Source organism: Astyanax mexicanus, chromosome 2 (assembly GCF_023375975.1).
Source record: "Astyanax mexicanus isolate ESR-SI-001 chromosome 2, AstMex3_surface, whole genome shotgun sequence".
Classification (NCBI taxonomy): Eukaryota; Metazoa; Chordata; class Actinopteri; order Characiformes; family Acestrorhamphidae; genus Astyanax; species Astyanax mexicanus.
Window position 1 is genome coordinate 8,163,934 of NC_064409.1, and position 24,724 is coordinate 8,188,657.

The 24,724-nt window shown below is 36.6% G+C and overlaps 2 protein-coding genes across 3 annotated transcripts in view; both read left to right on the forward strand.

The window, feature by feature from the left end:
- The window catches only part of cped1 (cadherin-like and PC-esterase domain containing 1), a 98,766-nt gene extending 88,692 nt beyond the window's left edge, over positions 1 to 10,074 (forward strand). For both annotated transcript variants that reach the window (XM_022671874.2, XM_007252395.4), the window contains 4 exons: positions 655 to 756; positions 1,898 to 1,985; positions 3,221 to 3,367; positions 7,079 to 10,074. In XM_022671874.2, the coding sequence (XP_022527595.2) occupies positions 655 to 756; positions 1,898 to 1,985; positions 3,221 to 3,367; positions 7,079 to 7,318 (577 nt within the window). In that variant the 3' untranslated portion in view covers positions 7,319 to 10,074. The remainder of the gene's footprint in view (positions 1 to 654; positions 757 to 1,897; positions 1,986 to 3,220; positions 3,368 to 7,078) is intronic.
- Positions 10,075 to 12,507: 2,433 nt separating this feature from the next.
- wnt16 (wingless-type MMTV integration site family, member 16) lies at positions 12,508 to 24,058 on the forward strand. Its single transcript, XM_015606663.3, has 4 exons — positions 12,508 to 12,849; positions 14,438 to 14,664; positions 18,508 to 18,794; positions 22,558 to 24,058. The coding sequence occupies exons 1-4, from the start codon at positions 12,755 to 12,757 to the stop codon at positions 23,020 to 23,022; spliced, it is 1,074 nt and encodes a 357-aa protein (XP_015462149.2). The 5' UTR covers positions 12,508 to 12,754; the 3' UTR covers positions 23,023 to 24,058.
- The last annotated feature ends 666 nt before the right edge of the window (positions 24,059 to 24,724 follow it).

A 24,724-nucleotide genomic window follows, 5' to 3' on the forward strand; every position in this document is an offset into this window, starting at 1 on the left:
TTTATTTAAATAAATTAAAATAATAAATACATAAGGCTATGTAATAAAAATATTATTAATTATAAACATTTGTAAAGAATAAAAACAATCTTAAAATTACTTGCAGTTAGTTTTATAAACCACTCTGCCGTAGATTTTTTTTTTTTTTTTTTTACACAATAAACACGCAGACTACAGTCTGATATACTCGCCTCTGAACGCCGAAAGAGCTAGCACTGCAGTTAGTGGCTAATGCTAATAAGGATCCAGCCTCTGTGCTGAAAAAACTTCACTGAAACTCATTTATAACTTAACTGCTCCTTAATACCTGACTGGTAAAATTCATACATAAGGCACACCGCTGACAAATGTACACACACCTATGTATTGTGAGATTTATTATATATATATATATATATATATATATATATATATATATATATATATATACCGGTGTATATATATATATATATATATATATATATATATATATATATATATATATATATATATATATATATATATATGTATATATATATATTTTTTTTTTGGTGAAAAACTGCGTACCCGTTCCTTTAGATTATGTCTCCTTAACATCACTGGGTTGAGGATTACAGCTGGCAGATGTGGATATGACCTCTAACCTGTGATTCTGTGGCTTCTGACCCACGGCAGGTCGCGACCTCTGGAAAACTCCCCTCAGACAGTGCTGGTTGTTGGAGGGGTCCAGTGGCTCAGACTGGACCATCTGAAGACCATACAGCAGGTCCTGGAGAGGTAACATTTACACACACACACACACACACACAAACAGACACACACACACATACAGTGCCAGCTATTATGTTAAATTAATAACTATGGTTTTGATTTATCCCTGAAAACATTTCTCCCATGTTCCTAATAAAAATATTTTCATTTAGAGCATTTATTTTAAGAAAATGAGAAATGGCTGAATTAAAAAAAAAAGATTCATAGCTTTCAGACCTCAAATAATACAAAGAAAACAAGTTCATATTCATAAAGTTTTAAGAGTCAGAAATCAATATTTGGTGGAATAACCCTGGTTCATAATCACAGTTTTTATGCATCTTGGCATTATGTTCTCCTCCACCAGTCTTACACACTGCTTTTGGATAACTTTATGCCACTCCTGGTGCAAAAATAAAAAAAACTCATCATTTTTAAGTGGTCTCTTATTTTTTCTAGAGCTATATTTTGTCTTTTGGGGACAGCTTATGTTTAATGTTCTTATGTTTTAATCTGTTTTTAAGAGCAATTTTATTTTAAATGTGCTGCTTTATAAAAAAAGCTGTGTGGTACTCCCACCTGTAAAACAGACCGTTTTAAACCGGCAATAATTCAGATCTAAAAACAGAAGACATTTTTTCCCACATGGATTAATAACAGAATGGAGTGTCTCTGTCATTATACAGGCACAACAGGAATGTGTTGGAGAAAGTGGAAAGTGGCATGAACAGCACTGGAACACAATAGACAAAATGTCTGGAAATATAAAAGCAGCTCAAACACAGAGCACTACAGCACTACAGCCACAGATGCTACATTATGTTATCATATTCTACTGTGTTCATGTTCCAAATATTCCACACTGCAGGCTATAAAACTTTTTTTTTAACCTCCCGAGAAGACTCTTCACTGCTGCAGGCTGTGAACTGTGTCCTTTAATAGGGGCTAGATTATGTCATCATAACTGTACCAGACTTTAAATGAGCCATTAAAATATGCTTATATCGGCCTGGATCAGATTGGGACATTCCTAGATATAGGATAAAAATGTTGTGGAATGTTGTGGAATGACAAAAATACAAAAAACAGTATATTACATTGCATTGTGTATGTTTCAGTCATGAAATATAACTTTTTTTTTTATTCTTTATTATATTATATGTTTTAGAATGAGGTTGCAGAACATTATGGTGGTGGTGAAGTCTTTAGGAATGGGCTTCCATCTCCCAGTGGATGGAATTCACTCTCTCTCTCTGGTGAGTGCTGGAGATGCTGTGAAGGGATTTCTTTAAAAGATTACTTTATCTAAATTAATTCTTTTGTAGCTATCAGTGAATGAACTGGAATGAAGGGGCAAGTTAAGTGCAAATGAGATTTAGCATTTTTGGGTTATGCTTGCTCTTTAAAGGTCTCATTCCATTGTTTATCATTAATTTAAAAATAAATGTATAGTTGTGGTCTCTAAAATGAATAAATGACCATGTGTGCTGTTTTTTGTGAAAAAAGGTGCTCCAATAATCCAGTATAATGCTGATTTAGTCCGGTTGAGGAGTGGGCAGGAACAAACAATAGGATTTCATCTCTTGCTCATGAATATTCATACATGCAAACATGTAGCCTCTGATTGGCTAACAGCAAGACAGACAACTGTTAGAAACTTTTTAAAATAAAGACATTTTTACACTAATAACAGTCTTTGCAATGTCATTTGTTACTTTACAACATGTGTAGTAATGCCCTGCTAAGTGCAGTTCAGCCACTGACTTAGTCTTAAGAGTCTCTGTAAAACACAAAATCCACCGGAGATCCTATATAAACCTAGTTACTTACACACAGAAGTGGGTCGTCCAGGTCCAGAAAGTGCCTCACCTCTGCTTACAAAAGATAGCTATCTAGCTAAGTAACTAGTGTAAACAGAACTGTTTTTAAATCTCAATTCTACATAGCTCATGGTGTTCCTCCATAGACACATTCAAACCATTTGTTCCTTAGCTCTGAATTACTAGGAAAAGCATATAACTGATGTGTTATTTGCACAAATAACACAGGAACAAACTGCCATGCTGTTTCTAGCTTTTTAAGCTCCTGTCTGATGAGACGGTGTCGCTGCCTGTCTTCAGCACTGCCTGTGGGTGCTTGCAAGCCAAAGTGGGCAGACCCATGAATACTAATTCAAGGGTTGATGTAGACATGATGCTTTTCCTGATCGACTCGTTTTTCTGAATATTTTCTTTTAATAGCTACTTCAGACAATGGAGGTTGAGGAACATTTTCATGTGCAGCATCATATACAACTCAAAGAGACCTACTGTATTTCTCAAAGAATAGGAAAAAGTGCATTTTAGCGGAAGGAGACATTTAAATGTATCATTTGTTTGACTGTTGCTTCCTTCATAAAATTTAAAGTGTAATACTTTCAGGTGTTAGATGTCTATTTTGATAAACTCTCATAAACCTGCAGTTCATGACACATTCTCTTCACGTCCCTTAGGCTGGAATCCAGGAGCTGTATGGAGTGAACAAGAACATTTTGGAAAGTGCAAAGCAGCTTGGTTATGAAGTGGTCGACACTTTCAGCATCACCATGGGCCGCTATAAAGAGTTCCTGCAGGGGCGATGTGCCTGCCATTTCCATGAGGTAAACCAGCATTAGCATTAGCTGCTAACCGCACTAGCTCTTTCATAGTTCAGAGGGTAGTATATCAGGGGAGTGTAGCCTGCGTGTTTATTGAGTTAAAACAAGCTACATGAGACGAATCGCTAGCTGATAGCCCCCTGGCTTACCAGAGCACTCAGGGTTTCTCAGTGTAGTGCTGTCGAGCAGTATTAGCCACTAACCACTAGCTAATGCTAATGCTCCAGCCTTAGTGCTGGAGAAATTCAGGAACTAAGCTTACTGTAAATAAACGGAAGCTCTTTACTCACCCAAATAAACAGTTTTCAGGAGAGAAATCTGTGTAGATTAACATCCAGCACTAGTTTCACTTTAAAAGAAAGTCTTTTAATTTATTACAGTTTTGTTTACTTAACTTAGCTTTACTTAACTTAGTTAGCTACTCCACCAAAACCACCACCCATTGATGAGGCCTGCTGAATTAGGAGTTCCTTATAGTGTCTTTTAAAATGCGCCTTATAGTGTGAAAAATATGGTAAAAGTTGAAGCTTTAACCCTCTATGGCATAGTGTTGCCAGATTTTTGGTTATTACTCCTTTCTATACCATACTTTTAATTATTTACTTATTTACTTACCTACATATTTATCTACTTATGTATCTGTATCTAATGTTAGATGGCATATCTATGTCCGAAACAATAAGTCGTACAAGTGGATCATAAATAAAAGTATGTAAATGTGCAAGAACATGTAAAAAAGTATATTTGGGTGTATATATTATTACTATATTCTAACATTCTTGTTGTAAACGTACAAAAACGGTTTTTTTTTATAAGTTGGCCTGTACAGATAGATCACTTTAATTCGATTAATCATAGGTATGTTATCATCTCCTACCTTGCATGTTTTAGTGCTTCCTTGCTCTAAACCACCTGATGCAAATGATCAGCTTCTTATCAAAAGCCAAAATCTAAATTTAAGTTTGACATATCTTCAGGGATTCCCAAGCTTCCAAAATGATATTTTCCTTCCAAAAATATGGTGTGGCATATAATTCATGCCACACTGAATATTTCTGAAAATGGTTGGAATGCCTGTGTATGCTCCTCCATGCACATTAGCAGCAATGTGAAAGAGTCACATACCACACATGCCAAGCAGGTCATATTATCATATAAACAAACTCAACTGTTATTGTGTGTAATTGGCTTACATAATTTCTGTTATTATGAGCTTTGACATCAGAGTAATAATAGCACATTGTTCTTTGTGCTCTGATGTTTGGTTGCTGGAGTTATTATATTAATGTCTTCCAGTGGTGTGCGAAACATGAGAAGCCAAAACACACAGCAGCAACAGAGAGAAGCACGGCCTCTCTGCTAATGCCGTGAATTTGTTTCTGTAATTATTGAATTATGGGCTGCATTTACCACCCAGTCGACACACTCGCTGACTCTGACTTTCAGCCTAAACCCTGACTTTCCTGGAATACGAGGCAGGCACTGGTCCAGTCCCTTCATTGTTTTGTGCAAGGATGATGTAGTTCCTCCAATCACCCAGTCCAGCCTCTTCAATTCATGAGCACAAATCCTTCTAGAAGCACTTCCTGCCGCTCCAGCCCTATAAATCGTTTTAAAGAGCAGACATGCTGCTTTTTTATTTGGCTATAAATTGGCCGTTGGATCGGTTAATGAGTAATTAGCAATTAGGCAAGACTTTACTAGCTAGTAAAGAGCAGGTTGGGTGCAGATGAGGGAGGAACAGTGTGTGTGAAGTGGTGGCCTTTAGCTTCCATATGGAGCAGTAAAAATGGAAAACTGGCCCAACACACCAGTGTGACGCTAACCCAACACAGTTAGAAAACCTACAGAGACTTTACAGGAGCTTCGTCTTCAGTGGTGTTGGCTAATATCTAACCGCTGGCTTTACTAATGGAGCTTAAAATAACTTTTCTTAAAAATCTATTCTATACAGTGCTGGAAAAAATACGATTTTGCTATTTATAGGTATATGTTTGAGAAAAATAAACATTGTTTTATTCTGTAAACTACAGACAACATTTCTCCCAAACTCCAAACAAAAATATTGTAATTTAGTCCATATTCATAAAGTTTTAAGAGTTCAGAAATCAACATGTGGTGGAATAACCCTGTTTTTTATTCACAGTATTCATGCATCTTGGCATGTTCTCCTCCACCAGTCTTACACACTGCTTTTGGATAACTGTATGCTTTACACTCCTAGTGCAAAAAACAAGCAGTTGAGCTTGGTTTTTAATTTGGTCAAATCAAAGAAACGTATCATATATATTTTTAAGTGGTCTCATTTTTTTCCAGAGCTATATATGTAAAGTTGCCTTGTCACATACGAAATTGCCTCAGATTTTAGATATCCTGATGTCAAACCACCAACAAAAAAGCTTTTTCTTTTGGTTGTGGCAAAGTCATTAGCAGTATCCGCTGTCATCAGCAGACATTACAGGGCACAGATGGTGTCACTCATGCATTTGTTAACTGTAAAATTTACCACAACCACATGTTTTCTTTTATCCATTTAACAGTGTAGGCCACAATTATATTAAGGAGAATCAGCAAAGGTTTATGATCTAAAAACATTTGACCATTCTTGCACTTGATACATGCTGCTTTGGTTGCAGATGTCATCACAGAACTCAGAAATGATATACAATGCAGAATCTATTTTGGTTTCAAAATGAATAGAATGGGTGTAAAGTGTGTAAAATCTGATTTTTGAGAAAATGAATTATAGAAATAAAAAGCTAGAAAAACTGCCAAATGTTATGACATAGTTTCATCCAGTGGTTAGTTTACCCATAATAATTAATGTACTACGTCTGCAGTGGGAAACACAAATACATTTAATTTATAATATATTTTATTTTCACAAACAATATTCTGTTCATCAGTTCAATTATTTGTATTACCTGAATGAAAGCAAACATTATTAAATATACAGTACATTTATGCACAGAACTGAACTGAGATCCTCTTTAATATGGGAAACTGTTATACTATCTATTAGGGGTGTCACGATTTCGATATTTTAACGAAATCGATCAAAATTATCTCATGGTCTCGAGCCTCGAAATCAAAAAGATGATCGACGATCCCTCCCTCTAAGCTACACAAGCATGCGCGCTACACAAATGGCACAGCATGCTGTAGCCAACGCTGCGGACATTTAATCGTTCTATTATTTTGTACATGACTGTTCCTGTATTTTTTTTATTATTTATTTTATGTTGCACATTTGATGTTTTAATAGTGCACACTGCTGCTACCAAAAAGCCACTAGATGGCATTACATATATATCTTAATTAAATTATTTAAATTTGCCTAATGTGGTGTATTACAGATCACTTGTATCACTTTGCATCACTTATATCAAGCCCACCTTTTGAAATAAGATGTTGTACATTTGATTAATCAAACCAATGACTGACCATATACTAATCTAAAACTGGCATAGGCCTCTCTGCGTTAAAAAAAAGAAAAAAGAAAATCGAGAATCGAATCGTGACCCTAAAATCGGAAATAAAGTCGAATAGAGGATTTAGAGAATCGTGACACCCCTATTATCTATTAAACATGTATCTATGATACAAACATACTGTACTAGTAACACTCTCAATACTTTTCAAATTCAGCAGGAGTATGTAGTATCAGCTCAGAGCATTAACCCTGATACGATGCTGTGGATGTTTTTTTCACAGGTTGGAAGATCATCATCTCCCACAGTTCCTGCCTCCCAACGACTGCAGATAGTGAGGCATGCTGTAGAGAGTGTGAGTGGAACCAGCATGCATCTGGCATCTGTGCAGCAGCAGGAGCTGTGGTCTGAGCCCACCTTGTCCTACCACGTGAAGGGAGCAGTAAACCAAGTGTATTCAGAGATCCTGCTCAGCAGAGTGTGTGTGCCTTATGTCCGCAATGGGACCAGACGCCAGAACTGACTGGGACTGAGCTAACTAGCGGCTGGCTTGGTGCTTCTCTTGTGGGTGCGTGCGTGAGTGTGCCTGCGCGTCTGTGTGTGTGACTAAGATGTGTGTGTGTCCATCCAGTAAGGAAGTGTGTATTTAGCATGTATATAATTGCATGAGATGAAGTCACTTTCTGTGGTTTCAGTTCAATCAAAATGCTGGGTAAGGGCTATGAATGTGTGTGTATGCACAAGTGTGTGTATGTGTGTGTGTGTGTGTGTGTGTTAAAGGGTCCAAAACTATTTCAGCAGCTGTGGCTTAAAGGAGAACTCCAGTGTAAAATGCACTTTGATGAATAGCACACCTCCGTTCTCCCACAGTGTTCCAAGATCCAGAAATTTTAACATTTAATATAAAATTTAGAATAAAAAACTTTAATGTCCCAACAAGGCGGGACATTTTTCTTCGTTTTCACCATACCAGAGACTGTAAAAAAGATGGACATTGTGTCGCCGTTCCCATTCATTCAATAAAATTGAAGCCAAAATCTTCCGCCATGTTGGCGATCTTGAAACCCGAGTCTGCGCAGTAGAGACCAGAGGTGGCTAGGTGTAACCCAGCCCTTTTACAATAACCACACCTTTTTGAATAGAGCTGAATAACTTTTTAAAAAACGAATTCTGTCGGCATATACAAATTTGACAATATAAACTAAAGTAACACTAGCTGCTGCATTTAAATAATGGAGGTAGAATTACAGTATATTGGAAAAAAAAACGTGATTGAAAGTTGTTCTGTTTTGCCATTGAAACCTATGGGGATGGGTGGGGTTACACAGCTTTCTGCAACCGAACAGCAGGGGGCGCCCGACCTGTGGGGGCCAATTATTTTTCCTGCAGCCTTAATAATTCTAGACAGTTTGCTTTTACTTAGTGAAGTCAGATGTCCATATCACACAGAGATATTAAACACAAGAACACTCAATCAGGCTGACCTACACCTTTTCCAAGATTCGATTTTCCACCCCAAACTCCTTCAGTTTTCTTATTAGACACAATATCTGACTTTTTTCCTTACATACACTGTCAACATGCTCTCTAAAACTAAAGACATGATCTAAATGTATTCCCTGTAATTACCTGAAACACCTTACAATTTCCACAGATTGATTACACAGTGTAAGAAATGGAAGTAGATCTGTATGATGTAAAATGAGCACTGGCTTTGCACTTCTCTTCTAATTTAAGAACCTGTGCAAAATAATCTGAAATATCACTTTCCTTAAAATAAAAAAAGCCCAACTAAAGCCATGTCATCCACATATTTAATTAACCTAAATTTACTCTCCTGCAATTTCATCTTATTAGTATACAGAGAAAAGTGTAAAGGTGATAAAACGCATCCTTGCCCCAATAAATCGCTTTTTTCCACCGTTATCCAGCTCAAAGTAGCTTCACACCTTCTTGCTAGAATCCGGAGAGCCCTGACATTTAAAACAAGGCATTAATAACTTAAAAAGTGCACAAGAAGCTTATTAAAAACCTCATTTAAAAAACACTTTTTACATCCTATAATGCGAGCTTCAGCTCAGAGCGCCGCCATCACTGTACTGATAATAACATAGACATAAATAGACATAGACTCAGCATAGCCTGCCTCCTGGTGCCGGCTGCTACGATATACATAACTATTAAAATTTCTGGATCTCAGAACGCTCTGGAAGAATGGAGGTGTGCTATTCACCAAAGGTCAGTACTTTTCATCATGTTTTACTACAACAAAAGTCAATTTTACACTAGACTTCTCCTTTAAGGGCAGCCAGCAGCTGGAGGGTGACACTGATCAAAACTCAAGTGTGAGACGACCTCCCAGCCCACTCAAACAGCCGCGCTCAAACCTTTCCACAGCATTCCTGTAACGCTCACAACTCTGCTGCTGCTGCTGCCGTGTCACGGGACACAGTGTTTCCAAGATGTTTTTGGAGAGGCTTCATGGTTGTTGTGGAGTGCCTTTGATGTCACATGGCATCACATTGTCACTTTTATGGAAGCTCGGGTGACTTTTTTTTTTTTTTTTTGAAGTGGAGCTTTTAACCCCCTGCCTTCACCAGCCAGCCTCCTTCAAGAGGGCTGAGGTCACATTCACACAAAGGTCTTACGAAGGTCATTCTGCCTTCTGCCTTCATTGCTAAAGCTCATATATTTTTCTACAGATATGATTTATTTCAATGCCTTTGAGGGGCAGTGTAAAATAATCTGTATAAAATATTTTGCACATGCTGTTTACAGGAAAAATGTATATTATAATGTATAGTTTCATGTTACAGAATTTTTATCACTTTTTCTTTTTTTTTTTTACTGCTTTTCCTATCGGTATGCTGGAATGTACCACCTGTTTTTTTCTTATAATCACATTGAAAAAGAAACATGGACTCATATATCTTCTATATATATTTGAAAAAAAAAAGAAAAGGTTGCAAAGAGATTATAGAACATTAGATTTTCCACAAAAAAGATCTATATTTTTTCTATCCCGTCACAAAGCTAGGCATTGAAACTTGTGTTTACTTGTGTGTAACTGTTTGGTGTCCTGGCACTAAGAGGTCACACACCTGCGGAGAACACACTGCACACTAGTGGGCTGTTAAAAATGTTAATGGTATTATGAGTATTATGAGGTGGAGCAGGAGTCAGTGCCAAAAAGTGTTTTTTTTTTTTTTTTTGACAATTCTGTATAAATAGAAATACAAATATAACAATATGTATATAAATTATATTTTCCTATTATAATACATTGTTTCTGGTCTGGTCTTTGTTGTTTTGTAATTTATTTTCTGTTATTTAAAACGTGTTTAAATCTAACAGAACAGGCCTCACTTACTGAGAGGGTGAATAAAGAATGTAAGTGTGGACTAATTTTTTATATTCACAGCTCTGAAAAAAAAAATTAAGAGAGCATTTCAATTTCTGAATCAGTTTCTCTGATTTTGCTATTTATAGGTTTATGTTTGAGTAAAATGAACATTGTTGTTTATTCTATAAACTACAGACAAAATTTCTCCCAGATTCCAAATAAAAAATATTGTCATTAAGAGCATTTATTTGCGGAAAAAGAGAATGGCTATGAAAGATTTTAGCCATATTTTCATATTTTATATATATTTTATATATATATTTTTTTTTTTCATATATCTTTCATATTCATAAAGTTTTAAGTTTTCAGAATCAATATTTGGTGGAATAATCCTGGTTTTTAATCACAATTTTCATGCATCTTGGCATCATGTTCTCCTCCACCAGTCTTACACACTGCATTTGGATAACTTTATGCCTTTACTCCTAGTGCACAAATTCTAGCAGTTCAGTTTGGTTTGATGGCTTGTGATCATCCTTCTTCCTCTTGATTATATTCCAGAGGTTTTCAATTTGGTCAAATCAAAGAAACTCACCCATTTTTAGGTGGTCTCCTATTTTTTCCAGACCTGTATATAAATAAAAACATTAGTTTAAAAACAAAGGTGCTGAGTTGCTGTATAAAAGCAGCGGATCTAGTCACGTGTTCAGCCGTGTGCTGAACATTTACAGCACGTTTATTAAACCTCTTCAATAAAAACGCGGACACGAGCTTCTGCTTTAATGAGCCCTGGTTGGATTAAATGGGAACGTCCCTGTTGTAAAGACTCATAATGATTTCTCGTTTCTGTTTATCAAAATTCGTGTGGATTTTTATTTAACATTTTTATAGCCTATAACCATCGTTTAATCCGATTGTTTAACGCGGGAAGAAACCTCTTTATTTTATCTTTTTTACTAAAACACATATTTGCTCAAAGATTTACGATGAAAACGTTTATGTATAGTATGCTATTTATATTGTTTAGTCGTTTTTTTAATTGCCTTCTTAAAAAAAATAAAACTGCACACAACTATTTATCCAAGTTGTCCCGTCCACCCGTTTTTCGTCAACCAATCCCGCTCCGGAATATTCATAACCAAAGTTAATGATAAAGATGTGAATAACTGTAGTAATTCATTTACTGATGTTATGAACAGTGCAAGTTAAAACTGTAAATAAATTAAATCTTGCAAAAACCTTCCATTCCCAAAATGGTAAGATTACAGGTGATGAACCCCCATGAAATTTAATATTGAAGACTATATTAAAGCTATACAGAAGCACACGTGGAATTATTTTGTAAACATATACTGTTTTAAATATGTTTTATGCGTTAGAATCTTAAGTATCACATTTATCTTTAAGGACAGATCTGCACATTATTGGTATTTTATTCTCAGTGTCTTCGTGAGGGAGAATCACCTGGAATAGTTTTCTTGAAGAAAGGAGTTCCTGGAGGTGCTGAACAATAGTTGCTGCTTTTCCTTCTGGCTGTGAAGATCCAGCTCATCTTAAATCACCTCAAATCACCATCTCAGTTCATCAGGTTTAGATCAGGGGATTATAGAGAACAAACACTTTATTGTTTGTTTGCTACATAAATTCATGTGTGTCATTTAATGGTGTTGATGTCTTTAATAGAAATCTACAGTGTAGAAAAATAAATGTAATAATGAAATAAAGAAAAGCATTGAATGAGAAGATGTGTTTAAACCTTTGACTTTTAAAAGTAAGGAAATGTGTGTTTGGTAGCTTTTGGTATTTCTTTGTTGTAACGATGCTTCTAGGCAATCTTTCCAAACGTTATATCGTTGGAAAGCCAGTTAATTTATATTTTAATTTATATTTTAAATGCTGGTACATTTATAAGGAGCAGCAGAGCTGAATATGTGGGATGCGCCCGTGCACAAATACAAAATCTACCAAACACAACACACTTTCTCATTCAATGCTTTTTTCTTTTTTACATTACATTACAGTATTTTCTGCACTGTAGATTAATATTAAAGACATCAAAACAATGAAGGGACACACGTGAATGTATGTGCTGAGTACATATATAAAAGTTATATCCATTTCATATATAAAAGTTATATCCAATCGTGGACAAAAATATTTTTAACACCGGTGGAGAAAAAAAACAGCGCAACATGCTGATCAGTTATTCGCCTCTACTCCAATCGCGGCCTTGAGCTGACTCACTCATTTGAATATCAAAGGTGCGTTTGGCCAATCAGGGCGCGGCACCGTCCCGCAGGACAGCCTTCCAGCGCGAGAGGAGCTGATTTTTAAAAGTTTACGAGAGTTTCTGAAGAAAGGGGAGAGAGGGAGGAGAGAGGAGGAGAGAGGGAGGTCGATTAAATCTTATTACCCACCTGACAAGCCCTTCAAACCCTCAGACTGAAGCTGACAGCTCTCGGATGTCTCCTGGATGGACCAACAGAAGAGGATCTCCGGATCAGCCGGTCGGTCTGTTTGGATTACGGCGCTGAGCTCCGATGCCGCGCGCGGCGGCTGTGAGTGCAGCGTTACCGGAGCGCTCGCGCCCTCCCTGCTGTTTTAAATGAGGTGGTCATGGAGAAGAGCAGCAGCTGGTCGCGGTTACTTCACCTCTCCTTCCTCGCGCTCCTGCTCTCCTCTCAGCCGCTCTGCTGCCGGGGCAGCTGGATGTAAGTAGTGAACTTTGTCTCTCCTAGAAACAACTTTGAAACATCATTTAATGTTAAATAGTTTTATAATATTTTAAGGTTGAATCAACATAATATCCTCAACCTTCTACCTTTTAAATTAGCATTTTACATTTTATCATCATACAGTTTCAAAACATTACTGGATGGAGGGATGAAAAAGTGTTGTTTTACTTTACTCTTTACTATTTTCAGTAACTGCTTTTTTAATTTGTCACCAATTCTTAACCATACTAGGGGGAATGTTCATGTTCTATTTATTTAATATTTTTACTGTTGTGTTTTTGGGTAACAATCTTTTTACTACAGTGATTATAAGCGTATTGCTATTTCTAGTTTTAGCTACTTGTAGTAATCAACGCTTTTTGTTCGTAGTTGTACAGTTCCTACTTCTCAGAGATATAACGTTATATGTAGAGAGAGAGAGGGAAAGAGAGTAAAATAACCCCATACATTTTTGAACATCCCGAGCTATGGTTTATTAGAGGTTGAATGTACGACGTTGATTCACTTTTCAAAATTGATTCAACCATAATATTAACGTTGAAATGCCAGCTGGGTCTGCTCTTGTTTGAGATGTTGAGATTATGTGATTGTCGGCAGTACTGTTCCTCTCTCATGCTGCCCGGTGTTCTGTCGAATTGTGCTACCATGTCAAACCGTGCTACCCTAGCAGTATTTAATTTTTAAAAAGGTAAAAATACAAAAAAAAATCATATTAGAAAATACTACCACCAGAAGCCTAGGAAGGATATGTGCATAGGCCAAATCACATCAGGTACGATATAAATATTTTATTGTACTCAAAGGCATGCTTTTCATAATTGTACCCTCAAAAGTATATATGTAAATATGTGTCTTTAGAGGATCAGGTGTGTTCCTTCTAAGGTACAAAGTCTTTCCTAACAGCAGTAAGCACAGATTTGTACCATTTAACCAACCAAAATGTACATTCAGTATTCTGTATCACTATACTAATAAACAATAATATATATTTTAATTATACATTTCTCATTTGAAAGCCAGATCATTTGGGATCATCGTGTTCTTGACACATATACAGTTAATGATAATATTGATTTAAAAAAAAAAGTACAAAAAAGGTACAAAAAAAGATCCCAGAGGGAAATATCCAGTAGCAGGTATGAATAGTACACAGACGTTACAAAAGAAGGATAAGAAAGAATAATACGGATATAAATAAAAATGTAATAAAAAAAATACAAATCTGTACTTATTTTTCTTAGTTTATTTTTCTTAAGATATGTGGATAGGCTACATCACTGTATCAGGTAAAATTAAAAAGTTAAGGTCATATACGTGATTAAAAAACATTTTTTATAGTTTTATAGTTTATTATTTTTTTAACTGCTATTTACAGTTTTAAACAGGTTGTTTAATGCTTCCAATGAAAACTTGAGGAGTTAACTCAAAAAAACATGAAAGCGTTACAAAAAAAAATAAATTGGTTGGCGCCTGCGCAGTGCCGTAAAGAAGCACATGTCGACGAGTAGCATAACTCGACACAACACCAGCTCCTCACGCCTCTCCACGCCGCTTCACACCGCAGGTGGCTGGGCATCACCTCCGTCGGGGTGTCGGAGAAGACGGGCTGCGCTAACCTGCCGCTCTCCGCCAAGCAGAAGGACGTGTGCCGCAGGAAGCCCTACCTGCTCGCGAGCGTGGCGGAGGGCGCGCGCCTGGGCGTCTCCGAGTGCAGGACGCAGTTTAGGCACGAGCGCTGGAACTGCAGCACGACGCGCGAGCCACCGGGCTTCGGCAACGAGCTCACGAGCGGTGAGAGTAATAGCCTACACGAACACACACACACAGCTTGAACATGCATGTGTTCACGCGCGTTACTTAATTAGCTAATTGATTAATTAATCAGTTAATTGACAATTTTACTATGCATCAAGTTCCCGCCTTTTTACCTATAGCACATTTCCTTTGGCCTCTTGTTCAAGTGTCTTTCTTTCCTATCGTTCTCTTTTCAGTTTTTTTCCATCAGTCTTTTCCATCAGTCATCGTTAACTATCATAACATATAAAATGACTAAACTGAATTTCTATTTTGTTTTATTACATATGTTAAAAAGTAATTGTCACTGTTATATATGTCACTGTTATATAAATGTTATATGTGACATTTATTTATTTATTTATTTGATGTAACTCAATTTATAACCATTAATAAATTCCTTTATAAAATATTTATAGACCCTTTATAAATAAGCCTTATTTTAAAGTGGTACCAAAACTATAAATCACTTCACATTATGACCAACTTCAAATTATTTTATAATTACGGCTGGGCGATATTGTAAAAACAAAAAATCTCAATATTCTTCAAATGTGAACACATGAGCAATGCTCCATCACTATTGCTATTACTATTTTTTGGGAATAGTGATCAGCCCCCTTCAAACTTACATGCAGCTTTTATATTAAACATGGTGAACATCATATTCAGTATTTCAGTTAAGAAAAAGTGTAAAATAAATGTATGTAAATAATTTCCACATAAAAAAGCTCTATACAGGTTTCTAACAAAAGCAAATGTCTATTTACAGAGATTCCCTCTGTAACGACGTACAATCTCCACTATACCATTTCGAAAATCTCATTAAAACTAGTACAAAAAAGTAATTTGATTAATCAAATGAATTCAGTTAATCCAGGATCTCCAAAACCTACTTATAACTCATATCTGAAATAGGGGCATCCTATGTGGAGAGCACTAGCTGGCTAACTCAGTGAATGTATTTTATCCCCAAAGAGCCCATGGTGACGTAGTGATATGTCACAGAGACTTTATAGCTTTATAAAATCTTTATAAATTTCCTTACAGCACGTTGTCTGTCATTTTAATTAATGCATTCCTTTCCTAAGTGACATATACTGAACATGAATGTAGTAGTACTGGATTAGTCTCTGAGATAAAATAAATTCAGAAATACATTATGGTGTACGATAAATGTGACATGTTTAGGTTATAAATAAACAAAATGATCAAAGACGGCTCATCTTTTTTTTTACATTTTATGTATATATATATTTATGTATATTGCTCCTATTTATTTTTGTACTTTTGTAATGTCTTCTTTTTTTGTGCTACTTAATTATTACAAAGTAGATTTACATGACTTGTGTTAGTGTTTATATGTATTATATGTTCAGCCAGTAGGAAAAATTCACATATATGATGTATTTATGCTGCATAATTATCACATGAAACACTCAACAATGAACCGAAGTGCCAGAGTGTAAAACCTGGATCATGGTTCAGTGAAGAAGAGTCTTTTTCTCCGGCTGACTTGGCCGTGTGCACTAATATATAGATTTCCTACACATGCTCAGACGACAGTCGGAGTAGCAAGCAGCTGGACAGCACATCTGCTTCACTTTAAGCAGCTCTGAGCCTGAACTCTCTCCACGGTTCAGTGTCAGAAAGAAGCGCGAGTAGCTTCTTCAGTTTAATCGGAGGATTAGAGCCGTTACAGTGGTTTTACATTTACAGTCCATTACGAGTCACTTAAAATACTACAGATGTCTTTAAAAAGATTGTGCAGGCTTAAAACTGTGGGCTTTAGGGCTGTGCGATACTGCAAAATTTGGTATTGATCCAATACCAAGTAAATACAGGGCCAGTATTGCCGGTAGTGACACCAATACAGATACTCTTTACTACTACTTTACTTTCTACTTTTGTGTAGGGGAGAGCAATGTATCATAATTTATTAATTGAATGCATCATCGATATGCAAATTTGAATGAGAGTGAGAATTTTCATGATTATTGAATTATTTTGTTTGTAAGTTTTCCTTTAATTAATCATGTTTTTGATGAAAACAAAGTCCTGTAACTCATAAATGCTTATAGAATACTTAAAACGGAAATTTTTGTACCACCTTTTGGGGTGGTAATCTGCATTTTTAATTAACAAACTCCAGATTTTGTCCCTAATGTTCCTTTGACAGTTAACATAAAATATTTTTTCTGCCATATTTATATGTCAACATAGAGAAAAGCAGTGTTGTACGGCCAGTTAGTCACACTGTAAGTGCCTGGAGTTGTACCAAAGAGAAACTGAAACTTAAAAATCTATCATTCAATGTTTATCTTCCTTTTTTATTATTTTAATGCATTTTCTACATTGTAGATTAATATTAGAGACATGAAAACATCAATTAAGGGACGCATCTGGAAATTACGTAATAAAAAGTAAAGCAAGATGCTGAGAATACAATTCCAGAGTACTCTATATTATAAAGCCACTGAAATTAAAATACAAAGAGTGTGCAGATCTGTCCTCAAAGCTGCTTAAAAGCTGTGGTACTTAGAAGAATCTAAAGTATAAAACATAATCTAAAAATAACATAATAAGTAAGTCCGCATGTGTTCCTGTATAGCTTTAATATAGTCTTCAATATTAATTTTACAATGTAAAAAATCATAAAAAGGAAGAAAACACACTGAATGAGTGGATAAGTGGAGGCTATCTAGCATTTTAATATTCTTATATAATCTTAACCAGTCATTTCTGTCCACACAGAAGTGAAAGGCTGCTTTTCTATTGAAATGTTACATATCCTGTCAGTTTAGCACATGATTACCTTTCCAGGTGCATACCAGGCATATGTTCAACAATATATATGTCTTCCAGGGCATTTTCCCATGTGTGAGGACAGTTACACATGTGGCAAAAGATCTTGTCACAAATAATCATCTAAATCTGCCCTTTTTCTGCTTTGATTCTTTTTAAAATCTTTATTTCTTATTTATTTGCAAATATTTTATGGTCTGTTCTGGTTGAGACTAAGGCTGAAACGATTAGTCGATATAATCGACAATGTTGATTATTTAAAATTGTCGACTACATATTTCATTGACTAATCGTTATTTTGTAACAATGGATAACTTAGTGCCCAAAAACAACAAGTTAACGTATTTACTCACTAAATATCAGTCATTTCCAAGTTTAAACAACATTATACATTTAAATGCATTTTAAATCTCATGTTCTGCTGTTTTTAGAAATAGAGGGCATGGCAGAAATTATCGTTGACTAATCTAAAAAATAATCATCAGATTAGTCGACTACCAAATAATCATTAGTTGCAGCTAGGGGTGGGCAATATTATGTCTTATACAATATATCATGACAGAAATATCATGATATTAAAAATCCATATCGTGATAATAGGGCTGTTCTGTCTTAAAAGTAGTCTATTATTTACTGTGAAGCTTTAGGTGTATTTATTTTATAATTGTTTTAGTTTACAGTTTATATGCATGCACTAAATATTCTGCAAATTTTTTTGCTGCATTATATTATTTTATGCTATATTATTTATTTTGCCACATTACGATTATTCTGTTATACTCTTATACTATATTCCTGAAATTAATTAATTATTTTTCTGTTTTCCTGTATCGCCAAGTATATCGTTATCGCAAAAATACCCTGGAATATTGTGATATTATTTTAGAGCCATATCACCCACCCCTAGTTGCAGCTCTAGTTGAGACGCATTAGAAACCTTTTATGTTGTAATTAATACTGTATTGTGCAGTAATTATACTATACAACAAATAATTATTATTTATCAATAAATCTCTGTCATTTTTCTAACTTCAGGCACTAAAGAGACAGCGTTCATCTACGCTATAATGGCTGCAGGTCTGGTACACGCAGTCACCCGCTCCTGTAGCGCAGGAAACATGACAGAGTGTTCATGCGACACCACCCTGGGCGGCAGCGGCTCGCCCACAGAGGGCTGGCACTGGGGCGGCTGCTCTGACGACATCGCCTACGGGACGTGGTTCAGCCGACGCTTCATCGACAACATGCCCAAGAACGTCTCGACCAATGGAGACGACACCCTGCTCGTCATGAACCAGCATAACAGCGAGGCTGGGAGACAGGTGAGAGTCAGACACTGGGTGATGCTGCAGGATTGCCTAATTAACCCTCAGAAAATCAGAAAAAGTTGGGACAGTGTGAGTAACACACAAAAAAAGTGTTTCTAAAATTTACTTTTACTTTTATTCCACTGCAGACACTTTGAATCCAAGATATTTCATGTTTTGTTGATTCAACTATCAATTCATTTCAAAATTTAAAAAATTAAGAGGCTACTTACAATTCTGAATCAGTTTGATTTTGCTATTTATAGGTTTATGTTTGAGTAAAATGAACATTGTTGTTTTATTCTATAAACTATGGACAACATTTCTCTCGAATTGCAAATAAAAGTATTGTCATTTAGAGCATTTAATTGCAGAAAATGAAAATTTGCTAAAAAAAAAAAAAAAAGATGCAGAGCTTTCAGACCTCAAATAATGCAAAGAAAACAAGTTAATATTCATAACGTTTTAAGAGTTCAGAAATCAATATTTGGTGGAATAAACCTGGTTTTTAATCACAGTTTTTGCGCATCTTGTTATCTCTTCCACCAGTCTTACACACTGCTTTTGGATAACTTTATGCAACTCCTGGTGGAAAATCATACCCAAATTATGCATGTTTGAAAATGTTTGAGACATAAAAACTAGACAAATATAATGAAACTAAAGGTTTGTATTTAGGGAAATGTTGATTTTAAAATGAATTTCAGGAAAGAACCTATTTTATTATTTTATTCATTCTATTTTGACATTTTAGCAGATTTACTTAAATATATATTTTTATTTTTTCTATTACATTTACAATGATCCTTTTTAGTAAGGTCCTCATCAATCATGAAACCTTTTTATGTAATGCTTAAATAAAAATCCTCACAATTTAGTTGTATAATGTCAAGCAGACGAATTGACAAGCTCTACAACAGCTACAAAAGCTACTTTTCTTGTTACCCCTGTACTCTGATTCATAACTTGGAACATAACAGTTTCATGCCAATACACAATACACAGCTCTAGTTCAGATTAGTGGTGGTCAGTATGGAAAAAAAAAAACATTATAATATAACTCTTAAAGACGTGTTTTCTTACATTTAGAAGCATAATCAAAATGCACTACTGTGTAGCTTAAAGTAATGCAAGTTATCATGTCTGCAAGACTGTTTTTTAAAGAGTGAGTGAAAGAGACAGAGCCTGAGTGTGTGGTGTGGGATGGGAGGTGTATGGCTAATTCACGCTAATATGAGTAAATATGTAAGGCGTGACCGGCTGGCTGAGGAATGTCTGTCTTTCCCCATTCTCCTAACAGGCACACGCATTATATAAACACTGCTTCTGCTCTAAAGCAATAGCTCTGCTCCTGTTCGGCGAAGCAGTTTGGCTTTTTTTTGTGTAAACAAGTCTGATCTCTCCAGCCCTCGCTAATTGCTTGTGAGCCTCAGCACACCTCTAGCTTCTCCCTACGTCTCCCAGCTTCTCCCAGCCTCCATTTTTGCTTTCTCTTTATTGGACATCGCCAGCAGAGAAATGCAGATGACCACTAACGTTCTGGAATGTGCCACAGCCTGTGCCACGGCGCGACTTGATGTTCTAGCTGCCTGACAACAGAACCCATTTTGAAAGGGCAGAATAATGACAGTAATATAAGCAGACTGCTATAACTCCGGCAATTTGTCTGTCAAATGAGTTACACCCCTCCTTCCGAGTCTGTTCTCCATTAATGGGAGAGGTTTACTTTTGCCAGTTGGAAATTAGAGGACAGATTTGCGCCGAATTCCTCGGGCTTGCTTGCGAATCGCTCAAGAGAGTTTACAGACACTCTACACCACGGCTTGGGTTTGGAACCGGCGAGCATCGTATAGAGTTTAGAGCAGGATGCGAGGCCTCATCAGTGCATCCGCCAAACAGATCAACCAGCTCCACATGGGCTCAGAATCTCGCAAGTTCACAGCTTTCCCACTGTCATGTGGCCCCAGCAGGCGTGGTGCTAAAAGAGAGCAAATTCTCCTGCTGATTGACATTTGTTCCAGTGTTTGCATCAAGTTCAGGATGTCTGCTGGAGTGGATTGTGTAAGATTTGGATTGGCGCGCAGAGCCTGCTTCCCTGAGGGTGTGTAGTGTGCTTATTTACATGTTGGGATTTAGCTTTTTTCTAAATATTTTACCCAGTCCAGAACATTCATAGAAATACAGCGAACAATAAACTACCTTCCAAAGAAATTTACCTAGAATATCAGTGTGTTTCAATAGTACTTAATGTTAAAATAAATAAAATATACATTAAAAATGAAAAATTAGTGAAATCAGCTATTTTATTCAGCCCCATTCTCACAGGTGGTCCTAATTGAAAGAATAGGTGGTTCTAAAAGTTACACTGTGATATTGACGCCACCACAGGATTCATTAGCAAGTCTGGTGGTAAAATCTTTTCCCTATTTGATATTTTGTGATTAGATAAACGGTGAGAGGTATAAGTGAAAAGCTATTATTAAACTCTTGAAGTGTTAGGAAGCCATAAAGTGGCAGACATAGAAAAGAATGTGTGCAAAAAACGTCTGCTGAATCAATATAACTGCAGAATCAGCATGAAATCTATATGCTATATGTGCCATGTCTGGCAGAGCATAATACCAAGTGTCAAATGGAGTTGTGTAAAGTACACCATCGCTGGAGCTGTGAAAACAAATTCTTTGGATTGACAAATATTTTTTATTTTTGTATCTGACAGTCTGATAGATAAAGATCTGGGTTTGGTGAATGCCAGGAGAACGTTACTTGCCTGACTGCATTGTGCCGTTTATGAAGTTTAGTGTAAGAGGGATAATGCTGTAGAATGGTGGGTCATTCTCAGCACTGCATTGACACTGGCATGATGGAGCTGTGTTGTGTTAGAGTGGATCAGGCATAGCAGTGCTGCTGGAGTTTTTAAACACTCTCTCTAGACAGTGTCCTCTCGTCTTGTTGGTGGGCTATCCTCAGTCCAAAATAGCACTAAGGTGTTTAAAAACTCCAGCAGCACTGCTGTGTCTGATTAACTCACTGTACCAGCAGAACATACACTACTAACAGACCATCAGACTGTTAGGGGTGGGCGATATGGCTCTAAAATACTATCACGATATTTCATGGTATTTTCACAATAACAATATTTTTGGCGATATGATAATTATTATTTGAATTATTTAGAATTTTATTATTGCATGCAATATGACATGGCTAACTGAGATGTTTAAAAAAATGTTTTTATCAGATTTGTAACAGAAGTAAAATAAATGAGACCGGACAGATATAATCTGTCTATAGTAGATATATGATGAGTAATTAGAACAGTGGGATTTTTTCTTTCGCTAAATTAGGTAATTAGGGGTGGGTAATATGGCACGATATTTCAGGGTATAATATCGTTCACGATATTTACATTTTTTGGCGATATTATCACGTACGATACGATATGGCACACCCCTACAGACTACTATCTGTCCTGTTCAGTATGAGCCACTGCTGATTTTATTGAGGTGTCTTTTAAAATAGGGAACCAATTCTGTAAGGCATATTTTGATAGCACAAAAAAAGATAAACCGATTAAGTAAGTGAGTTAAACAGAGTTATCTAAGATGTCCATCAGTGTTTTCCCATGAGCTCATAGATGAATATTTGGCTTTGTGTTGTGACTCACGGTGCTGCATTAATCAGACTTGATCAAATTTGATCAGTTTTCATCAATTGGACTAGCGTTTTTTTGTTTTTTTTTTCATTTACACTGTCCATATGCCCTTTTCTCCTGTAGGCCATAGCCAAGACAATGTCAACAGACTGCCGCTGCCACGGCGTTTCAGGCTCCTGCGCAGTGAAGACCTGCTGGAGGACGATAGCTCCCTTTGAGCGTGTGGGCAGCTACCTGAAGGAGCGTTACGAGAACAGCGTGCAGGTGATGGACCGTTCCAAGCGCAAGTTTCGCCGGAAAGAGAAGGAGCAGAGGCGCACGCCCATCAGCCGCGAGGAGTTCATCTTCCTCAACAAGTCGCCGAATTACTGCCTAGAGGACCGGCGGCTGGGCGTGGCAGGGACCCGTGGGCGACGCTGCAACCGCACGTCTGCAGGCCCAGACGGCTGCAACCTACTGTGCTGCGGCCGAGGCTACAATACTCACGTGGTGCGTCACGTGGAGCGCTGCGAGTGCAAGTTCGTCTGGTGTTGCTACGTGCGCTGCCGGCGATGCGAGACCATGAACGATATACACACGTGCAAGTAGAAGAGTGAGTGAAGTGTGAGGAAACAGACACTCCCAGTCAAACTGGAGGAGCAGAGGAGACGAGATCTCCCAGGACAGAGAAGCATCACCTGTGCTGTTCTTGTCAGGACAGTGGAGAGACAGCCAGGTGACATCTTCAGTTCCTCTAGTGGCTGGATCCTCAGGACGATGATGAAGAATAAACTGTTATAAATAAATACTGTGATGTTCCAGCAGGAGCTCATGACAGACATTCTACTTCTTAATAATCAGAGATAATCAGGGACATTCTGGTTCTCTTCTGATGAGTCTCTGTCCTCATGAAATAAAAAAAAGAAAAAGGTCTTTGACAACATAGCCAAGACAATTTGTAATCGTAGCAGCAGAAGAATCATTTTTTCATTTCTATGAATTCAGATTAATATCAGTTATCATCTCTTGGTTTGGTCTGATCTGGATTTGGTTAAGGGTTAATATACAGATCATGGGCATATTATACATTACATTTAACACAAACAGCAACAGCCTAGAGATGTCTTCATTCAGGAACATAAAGGGAACAGAAATGCTTGGTACTCATTTAAAGGAATAGCAAAAAAACAAATTAACTAAGTTAAATTAATGAATATGCAGTCAATTAGATAAAACATGTTTGGTGCGTTTCTTCAGTTTAGAACAAAAGATTCTAAGCTAACAATGCTAACAATCTTCTCAAACTTTTATGGCATGGTGTTGCCCTCAGTCAACAAAACACTTTTCTTAAAATTACACCATCCCTATAAGTGTATGTGTATTGTTTTCCTTAAACAAAATCAGAGACATGTCTCTGTACAGTAGAATTATGGGTAGAAGAACGTGGGGGGAGTGGCCTGTTCAGGAGCCACAGCCAATGGGAACCATTGCCAGTAATAAATAATATTAAATGAATATCATATCTTTTTTTTTCTTTTTTCATTTTTGTTATTTATAAAGCTAAAGTTATATCTGTAGGTACATGAATGTGTAAAGAAGCATATTTTGCTATTTAAATAATATTTTGTTTAATTTGCATACTAAACTGTGTGGTTTCTTTTTTTTTTTTTTTAGTTTTTGCCTTAAGTCAACATTATGCAGTTCGACCACTTGCTCCAGCCTCAGAGACACACTGCTGCTGTTGCAGCTCTGCCAATCAGCTCTCCCTCCTGCCCTGCCCCTAAACCCATACATCACCCAGTCCCCCTCTCAAACTACCACTCCTATTTTTTTTAGCCTTTTTCAAGTTTGGGCTAAGGGTGAAGTCAGCTAAAATCAGGAGGTTTAGTGCCCTTTTAAGCTTCCAAGAAAGTGAGTTGAATTGCCGTTCACGCCATAGAGAGTTAAAATGATTGTAGATATTAATTATTAGTCAATGTTTATCGGCTTATTTTAGCTTAAATAATATTTAGTCTATGAAAACACAAGCAAATTAAAATCTGGAATAGTGGTCATGTATTGGAGCAGTGGCTCTTAAACTTTTTCAGTTGAAGGCCTCATTTGTGGTTGGTAAATGCCACTATGGCATTTTCTAAACCCTAACCCTTTACCCTACCCGGCAGGCGTTGAAACAATGTATATATATATTTTTGTTATCAAGCTTCACTTTTAAAGATATGGCCAAATTGGATAATGACTATATACACATAACTGAAAATCAAATCTAAAAGTGCTATAGAACAGATAAAATACCCAGATACCCAGCGACCCA

Bases quoted from the DNA above. Each gene is read 5' to 3' on its own strand.
- wnt16 (XM_015606663.3), top strand. From the start codon at position 12,755: ATGGAGAAGAGCAGCAGCTGGTCGCGGTTACTTCACCTCTCCTTCCTC. The intron at 12,850-14,437 runs GTAAGTAGTGAA...TTCACACCGCAG, and splicing joins TGCTGCCGGGGCAGCTGGAT to GTGGCTGGGCATCACCTCCG. The intron at 18,795-22,557 runs GTGAGAGTCAGA...TTTCTCCTGTAG, and splicing joins ACAGCGAGGCTGGGAGACAG to GCCATAGCCAAGACAATGTC.